At 35.8% G+C, this 9,497-nt stretch overlaps 2 protein-coding genes across 4 annotated transcripts in view; both read left to right on the top strand.

Moving 5' to 3' along the window:
* The window catches only part of LOC109124858 (MLP-like protein 423), a 17,595-nt gene that overhangs the window by 1,073 nt on the left and 7,025 nt on the right, over positions 1-9,497 (top strand). Inside the window, exon 3 of one of the 3 annotated variants that reach the window (XM_010500617.2) lies at positions 42-321. The exons of 1 other annotated variant lie outside the window; for it this stretch is intronic. In XM_010500617.2, the coding sequence (XP_010498919.1) occupies positions 42-156 (115 nt within the window). In that variant the 3' untranslated portion in view covers positions 157-321. Of the gene's footprint in view, positions 1-41; positions 322-9,497 lie in introns of those variants that run through there. One more of the 3 variants, XM_019243641.1, reaches the window with a different exon arrangement.
* Positions 8,115-8,847, top strand: LOC109132253 (uncharacterized protein At1g24010-like). The gene is made up of 2 exons (XM_019243643.1): positions 8,115-8,236; positions 8,336-8,847. The coding sequence occupies exons 1-2, from the start codon at positions 8,134-8,136 to the stop codon at positions 8,662-8,664; spliced, it is 432 nt and encodes a 143-aa protein (XP_019099188.1). The 5' UTR covers positions 8,115-8,133; the 3' UTR covers positions 8,665-8,847.

Raw genomic sequence — 9,497 nt, 5'->3', positions numbered from 1 at the left:
ATCACAGTTATTCCTAAGGACGGTGGAAGCCTTCTGAAATGGTCTGGTGAGTTTGAGAAGACCAGCCATGAGATCGCTGACCCACACGTCATCAAGGACTTTGCTGTCAAGAACTTCAAAGAGATAGACGAATATCTCCTTAAGCAAAGCACTTAAAAGTTGAATCTTTGAAATATATGTGTGGGTTCTATCGCGGGTCTCTGTATTATCTAAGTAAGAAGTTAAATAAAGTGGATCCTCTTCATGAGTTATCCTTATTTATGATTGTGCGGTTTGGTTTTCGGAGTATATTATATAGAGACACGTCAGGTATTTACAATATATGCCCATGAATATTATTATATCATTACGTAGTATTTGAACAATATTAGAGAGGTTTATAAATTATAAACCATATTTTATAAGGAAAAAATATAAACCGCTTCCTTTTTTTTTCGCTAAAATATTATATATATTGATTGTTCAACATGGTTGAGACCAGTACACTTACAAAAAAACGGATCAGAGACAATCAACTAGCAAAATCATGAATAACAGAAATGACTAAAGCCTAGCCATATTTTCTAAAAAGAGCTCTTGTAACCATATAAGGTAACCCGTTGCTATGTACGATTGGCGACAATCCTCTCTTGTGACACTCTTAGCTATAAGGTGAGTTCCAAGATTTGAGTTTCTGTTTTTCAACACTATATTCCAATACAAATTTTTTTCCAAACTTGCTCCTAACAGAAAGGACTGCAACTTGAAGGAAGGCCATGCATTTGGCCTAAGAATAGCTCCAATAAGTTCTTTATCCTCTGAGGCAAAGATGATTTTGTTGTAGTTGAGGCTTAGCATGCTTTCAATGGACCAAATCCACGCTTGAATCTTTGCATCCTGTTTTGAAAATATATCAGCAAAAGAAATTCTGCTATGCAATAAAACAGTTCCTGCATCATTCCACAGAACCCAAGCAGCTCCACTGCTGTTTGATCTATTATCCCACGAAGATGCAGGATTGCATTTCAACCAACTAGAAGGCAGGGGAGACCAATACTTTTTTGCTTTGGACGAGCACTGAGTTACATGCTCAGCCGATACCTCCTTCAAAGATTGAGCAGAAATCCATTCCTGAACATTATCTCTGATTTTGTTAATCGTATCAGGAGGACTAAAGCTTTTCCCTTCAATGCAAAACAGATTCCTATTTTTCCAAATTTGCCAAAGAATCCATGAGAAGGCTTTCCGGATTTCAACCTGTACTTTGGTGTTTTTGCCTACCAATAGCAGATAGTACAGATTCTGATAGAGAGATTGAGAATCAAACCCATTTTCTGGACAAGGAAAGTTGAATAAAGCCCATATTTGTCTTGCTACCGTACACGAGAAGAGAACATGATTGACAGATTCTCCTTCCAAACCACATCTTCGACACCTTGAGTCAACTTTCAGACCCCTAGCTATCATTTTATCCGCAACAGGGATGCCTCCAGAAATAGCTTTCCACACAAAAGACTTTATTTTTGGTATCGTCCCGCATTTCCAAATCAAATCTTTTATATGGAGAATTGAGGGCTGCATCAGAGCTTCAGTTACCAACTCTATCTTTTCTCTTTGATAAGCTGTCCAGTAACCGGATTTAACTGTATAAGCCCCACTCTTTGTATGCTCCCAGATGAGAAAGTCTTTAGATAAAGGGACATGCTTGATTTTCCTGATTAGCTCCACATCTCCAGGATAAAAGTGAAAATTCAGCTTTGACAAGTCCCAATTCAAAGTCGATTCATCTATCAACTCATTTACCTTGAGATCCAAATCAAAAATGATATTCTTCATTAAGGGAGCCCTCATGACCCCATCCAAAATCCAGCGAGAGGACCATATATAAGTGGACTCACCATCCCCAATCATTTGTCTCAGCCCTCTTTTTAATAAGTCCCTACCATACAGAATGCTTCTCCATGCGAAAGAAGGTCTGTCTCCAAGATCAGCAGAAAGAAACTCCGAATCAGGAAAATATCTACTTTTGAAAAAAGCTGCAAACAGACAGTTTTCATCTTGCAAAATCCTCCATGCTTGCTTGGCCAACAAAGCCTGGTTAAAAATTTGAATATCTTTAAAACCAAGCCCGCCTAAATGTTTTGGAAGACAGAGTTTTTCCCATGTTAATCAATGCATTTTCCTTTTATCCTCTACTGAATCCCACCAAAATGCAGACATGGCCGACGTCAATTTCTCACAGGTCTGTTTTGGTAACTTAAAACAAGACATCGCAAATACTGGCATTTCCATTGCCACCGCTTTAAGAAGAATTTCTTTTCCCCCATGAGAAAGAGAACGAGCAAACCAACCTGACATTCTGCCTTTCATTTTGTCATGAATGTAAGCAAGCAGATCTAACTTTGACCCGCTGAAACATTCTGGGAGACCAAGGTATACTCCAGCTCCTCCTTCTTTCACGATTCCCAGTTTTTCTTGAATCTTGACCTTGACATTTGAATCCACTTTGCTACCAAAAGTGATCGAAGACTTATCCAAATTGATCAACTGGCCTGTAATTTCACCATACTCTGCAAGAATACTTTGGAGCCTTGTCGCCTGATCTATGGAAGCCTTGATTAAGAACAGACTATCATCTGAAAAAAGAAGATGATGAATTGCAGGGCATTGAGGAGAGAACTGGATACCATTAATGAAACCATCAGATTCTGCCTTGTTTAACATGTGAGCAGAGCTGGCGTGGAGATATACTAGGCTACAAGTGAGGGAGGAAAATGGGCCTCATAATTTTTGTTTTTGGTATACTTTTCTTCTAAAAAAAAGTAAAAACAATTGATTAACACAATAGCAAGATTCGAACCGGGGAATACAGACTTAACGTGGATGGGTTAAACCACTAGACCACAAGATCTTTCTTGGAAAGTCGGCCGAAAATAGCTAATGTTATTAGCGGCCGCAAGCATGTGCTTTGCTTGCTTGGCCTTGTGGCCGGCTCTGCATGTGAGTCAAACCCTCTGTACAAAGAACAAATAAAGCAGGAGACAGTGGATCACCCTGTCTTAACCCTCTTTTCGGGTTGATTAAGCCGAAAGGCTGTCCATTGATCAGAACAGTACAAGTAACAATAATGACACTAAACATAACCAAATCCACCCATTTTCTTTTGAATCCTAAAGCAATGAGAACTCCTTCAAGAAAAATCCATTCCATCTGATCGTATGCCTTAGACATATCGGTTTTTACTGCCATGAAAATCTTTGAAATATCTTTATGAGTCCGAAGACCATGGACAGCTTCGTGAGCTATTAATATATTATCAGAAATTAACCTTTCCGGAATGAAAGCGGATTGGTTTGGAGACATAATCTCAGGCAGGAGAGGTTGGAGTCTAGCCATCATGATCTTTGCAACAACCTTATATAGCACAGAGCATAAGCTAATAGGCCGCAAGTCACTCATAAGCGGAGAATTGAGCTTCTTGGGCAGCAGACAGATTTGAGTGAAATTCCATTCCAATGGAAACACAACATGTAGAAAAATTTGATTACCTCTTTGGTAACTTGTTCACCAACCACTTCCCAATATTGTTGAAAGAAGATTGCTGTCGTACCATCGGCTCCTGGAGAACTAGCAGGTTTAATGGAGAAAACTGCAAACTTAACTTCCTCCTTTGAAACCGTGGCTAACAATGTCTGATTCATCCCATCAGTAACTTTGGGAATCATCCCATCTAGAAAACTTTGAGGGTTAAAGGGAGATAAAGTCGAAAAAAGATTTTGAAAATAAGACGCTGCTATTTCCCCTTTTGGCGCCTCTGCTCTATGCATAGTACCATTGACATCAACCAGCTTTTCAAAACCATTCTTATTCATTGCATTCTTGACTGAAGCATGGAAGAACCACCTCAACCATCCATTTTGCTATGCTTTTTTGTTGCCAATGACTTTATTCTTCACGATACGCCACAACAAGTTTTGCTTTCAAAAAACTAATTCTTTCTGCAGATGGAGAACTAGAAGATTGGACCATTTCCAGATCATCTTGAAGCCGAGTAATGTTTTCCTTAGATTTGCACTCGTTCACCTTTTTCCACTTACTAAGAGACTGAGGCTTTAGTATTGGACTCACAATTCCAAGCATTGACAATTGCTTCTTTGACCAGAGGTTTATGCAAAAACCTCTTATCAAATCTGAATTTTTCTTTATAGGACTCTTGAGAAGATACTAGATTAACCAAAACTGGACGATGATCAGATCCCATTTTTGGGAGAAAAGCTTGGTTTGCTGCTGGAAACAAGGTTTACCAGTTCTTATTAGCAAAACACCTATCCAACTTGCACTGAATCCAAAGAGATCTTCTTCTACCACACCAAGTGAACTCATTTCCAGAACTAGAGAGTTCACTCATACCACAATCCTTAAGCATACACGAGAACAGAACGAAAGAAGATTCAGCTCTTCTAGGACCACCAATTTTCTCATCATTATTCAGGATTTCATTGAAATCACCCACCATACACCAACTTTCTTTACGATTAAGGCCTAATCTAGTGATTCGTTCCCAAACATCTTGTCTGAAGTGAGCATTAGGATTCCCATATATACATGAAATGAAAAAATTGTTGGATCCAAAATGAACAGACATATCCAACACATTCTTATCTTTATACAAGATCTCCATATCAACACTTTTCTTCCAAAATAAAGCAAGACCCCCGCAACTCCCAACATGGTCAACAGTAAAAACATTATCATAACCTAGCCAAACTTGAATATCCACAATCATATCCTTACAGTTCATAGTTTCCATCGAGAACATAATCTCCGGGAAGTGCTTTTTACGCAGTTCCATGAGACGGAGAATTGTCAAGTCTTGAGGCCGCCCCAAACCTTAACAATTCCAACTCAGAATGCTCATCAGATGTTGGACAGTCCCTCATTTGGGACCATCAACGGTGATTTTGCTCTCCCAGCCTTGGCAACACCTTCCAAATCACTTATTGCTTTCCTTTTACCAATTATCCCTGCCGAGGATCCCAAACTCTTAATGACATCTGCCTCCTTTATATCCTTGTTTTTACTTTTTAACCTCCTAGCTTTCTTTTGATTCCTTATCCTTGGCTTTATCTTTTTTTTGACTGTAACCGGAAGGATTAATTTCAGATGAACCACACCGAAGAACTAGCCATAAGAGAAACTAGATCAAAGGAAGAACCAGACATCTCCCCTCCTTGAGCTTCAAAAGAGCTATCCCCCATCCTGTCATAAGCTGAAAATGGGTTGTAACCTCCCTCCAAAGGAACTTGGCCCTCTTGAACATCCAAGATCGTTTTTTCCGAGTTTCCTTCTGAAGTATAACCAAAAACCCGTCCTTTTCCAATATCCACATTATGAGAGATGAGGGGAACCGGTTCCAAACTGAGGACAGATTTTTGGGTAAAAGTGGACTTTTGCATCCTCAGCCACAGACTTCTTAACTCTTTCAACCTTGATCACCAAATCCTCTCCATTTGCTGTAGTCAAGTACTGACGCATACCTTCCAACACTTCAGGCGCAATACGTGGACGTCCCGAGAGAGGATTGATCCCCACTTGATGTTCACCAAGAACTCTGAACAAAGGGTCAGAATTTGTTAAAAGGGGATTTGGCTTAGGTTTTGAAACCACATCCCCTCTTTTTTTGCCAAGGCTGTGTCTTCTAAACTCTTAAAGATTAACGGACAAACAAACGCCTCATGAGATAAATGTTGACAGTTATGGCATGTTCTTTGAACTCTTTCATAGTGGAATTTGATCTCTGCAGATTTATTATGAGGCAAACCTATAACTTTGGACTTCCTAAGCGGTTTCGATACATCAAGCCGAATTTGAACTCTCACATAAGGGTTCACTTGAGTAATATCAGGATCGAAAGCTACTTGAATAACTTGCCCAAGAATTTCACAAATTAAAGTGATCCCCAAAGCTGTGTAGTGATTGATAGGTATGTTTCGAATTTGCACCCAGACAAATTTGGTGGAGGAATCTCAGACCATCTCTCAACAACAATACCCCATTCATTGTGCGTATGGAAACCTTTTTGCAGGACATCCACTAGATCATGTTCACAAGAAAAGATGAATTGAAATTTCTCCTTAGATAACGCTATGCCTCTAACCTTATCATACTTTTGCCACTTTCTTGGCATCTCATGAATCGCTCCAGCAACTGAGTGACAATCCGCATTCAGAATTCTTCCAATAATACTTAGCTCATTCCTTTCACACGAACTGAATTCCGGAAGATCAAGAAGAGAAAATGGAACATCTTCTTCTTCTAATGACATAGCCATCAAAGCTTTATCCATAGCCGCTAACATTTTAACCGTTAACAGCAGAACTTATCTTTAATAGAGACAGAGAAACAAGATCCCCACTAAGATCTAAAGATTTGACTCGAAAACTCAAAAACCGACCAAGCAATTCTAGATATACTATTCACCGAAGAAGAACAGTAAAAAAACACTAGAATTGAAAAAGGTAAGTGGGAATCAGGATACCCAAATAGTATAATCAAGCTAAAGGGAAAAGGTGTTTTTTCAGGCTTAAGCTCGATAAACTAAAAGAACGTAACCTTTTTAGAATAAGAGTCTTAACAACAAAACTCGTCTTTTTAATAAAATAATGAAAATATTATTGGAAGAATAACAAAACTCGTCTAAACAATGAAAAATAAAAATAAACCGTATCTTAAAAAAGTTTTTTTTATTCAAATTAAATATAGGAGAAGAACAAGGTCATAATAATAAGCTTTTTACAAAAGCCAAATTTGAAAGAAAAACAGTCGAATCGAACAATTGAAGAGTCGTTAATGAGTAATATAATGACTTAATGTGGTTTGAGTTTGACGGTTGCCATCATGCATGCAATGATCAACAACATTATTTATTGCTTTGCTACTTGGATTCGGATGAAGAATCAATATTCAATTTAGTGGCTCAAGATCCAGTATATCAATTCATTATTGATTTTTTAAATCATGTTTGATCTGTTTTTTTTTTTCTTTTAAAATCTAATATAATATTTAGGCCTTGAATGGTAGTAGATTTTACAATAGTTTCTAGATTTTGTTTTTCAAAAATCTATTTTTTTTCCATTCAAGTTTTTAGCCAAAATAGATTTCTTTAAAAATAGTCACCATTTGAAAACCAACAACCATTCATAGAATCATAGTCTTAGTCCCATGTAGTAGGTACATTCTAACAAATTCATTTTGTAGAAAAGCAAAAGTTTTTTGCGAGAGATAATAAGTGGGGACAGATATTTCATAAACGAGTCATGATCATCGTACCACCTCATGCATTGCCATTTTGAGTTAAGAGAGATAGTTACATAGATAAATCCCTTTTTCTAAGATAAATCACTTTTTTTTTTGTTAAGTTTTTATGAATTGAAAAATATCTCATATACAACTTAAACAAATTTTGCAAAAACAATACCATGTTTTAATAAATAAATTACTCTTTTTACAGTCTCTAGTCAATTAGAAATATTAATTTAAACTAATAAATCATATGCTTTCGAAAAATATATTTGGTATTAGTCCATATATTTTTGAAAACTGGAGAATTCCCTAAAAGGAAGGATTCTTAATTGATTTTGCACTGTTTTAATTTTAAAACCCATTTTTAATTATTTAAATAAGCTGTGTATTTCATTTTTTAGTTTCTTAATGGTTATATATATTGATCATTTGGTTTTCTATTGGAAAGTCGAAAAAACAAAAGTTATCATATTTTTGTGAATTCCCCATTGAAAATGTTCGATTACAAGCCATCAATGTGGTAGAAAAAAAAGCAAATTTGGTCTGCACAATTTATATAATCTCCCATGCATAACGACATAAATTATTTAATTAATTGTTCATTAGCAGAATGCAATGGTTTTCACCAAAGAAAAATAAAGCAGAATGCAAATTGTTATTAGTTTCGCTTTTAAGCTTTGCTCAAATTTATAAAAAATCCAGAAGATGGTGACAGTTAGGTAAAACCGTAAAAAAGTAATAACTATTGTAAAATTTTCATCAAACTCTTTCTAAATAGAAAGGCCTTCATTGAGAAGATTATTATCAAACCCACATAACATAATATACTTAGAGAGAAAAAAAATATAGAGAATGACACTAGGAGGATATCTCTCTATTGAGTTTGATATCAAGTCTCCGGCGTATAGATTCTGTCAAGGTTACATGAAGATAGCGAAACCCACAAAAAACAAAGGTAACTATTTCCCATTACATATGAAAACATATGTTGATTCATAATTCAGTTAATATTTCTTGATTACAACTCTAATTGCTATATATGTTTTCACCAAAGCTTTGGCTGAGGAGGTACCTACAGAGAAGAAAAAAATTCATTTAAGAATGGAGGGCTTTCAGATCTCGGAGTGGTTCAAGACTCTCGCAATACCTTTCAGCCACAGTACTATTGATCATGAAGAGGCCAAGTCGAGAAACCCGGATAACTACAAGAAGCTCGAAGGAACCATGACCGTCATTCACACGGAAGGTAATGACGGTGGCCGAGCATTCTGGACCGTAGAGTATGAGAAGATTAGCGATGACATCAAGGACCCACGTTTCATCGTCGACAGTACTGCAATATACTTTCAGGCGATGGATGAGAATATCTTCTCACAACTTTAGAATGATCTGAAATAGTCAAACAGAGTACATGAGACTTCATAGATATAGTTTATATATTGATCATACAGTTTATAATAATTTATGATGATTGATACTAGTTATCGTTTAATAATGGTTGGCATTTAGCAAGGATTTGCTCTTGAAGCTTTCAAGATGCATAATTAATATATTGATCTGCATATTATTGTTGTATCCACGATAAATTCTAATAAAAAGGATTATTTATTAATCCATGTTTTATTATTGGGTAAGTGGCATATGTGAATTGTGCAATGTAAATTAATTGCTTATGGTTTAAGTTAATTTGGTTATGCACAAATATTCTTCCATGTAAATTTACTTTTTCAACATACTGAGTTACTAATAGTTGGTGAGAGTCATGAACACATCACACCCTCATGTATTGTCATTTTTAGTTAAGAGATTGATGAACACAATTACACAAACCCTCACCTTACAGAAACAATCGCTTTTACTCACTCATCAGTTTCCTCATACTTATACTTTTTTTTTAAAAAAGGTTTTGAAGGAGATTGAAGATTCAGTAACATACTTTGCTTAGTTCGAGTTAAAAATATACTGCATGTATTGTTTTATTATTAATTCACTACAGTAAAACCTCTATAAATTAATAATGTTGGGACTAAGACATTTTATTAATTTATAGTGATATTAATTTATCTATAAATTAATAATTATTATTTTATAGTGTAAATTAATAATTATTAATTTATAGATATATTTTTAATTGTTTATTTTTTAAAAAATTATGAATTGGAACAACTATAGCAAAATAAGATTAAACTTTCGGATGTTATAAATTTTATGGTTTA

The sequence above is a fragment of the Camelina sativa genome, chromosome 3, assembly GCF_000633955.1.
Source record: "Camelina sativa cultivar DH55 chromosome 3, Cs, whole genome shotgun sequence".
In the NCBI taxonomy this organism is placed as follows: domain Eukaryota; kingdom Viridiplantae; phylum Streptophyta; class Magnoliopsida; order Brassicales; family Brassicaceae; genus Camelina; species Camelina sativa.
Note: the sequence above shows the minus strand (reverse complement) of the source record. Positions and strands in the feature narration are given on the sequence as shown.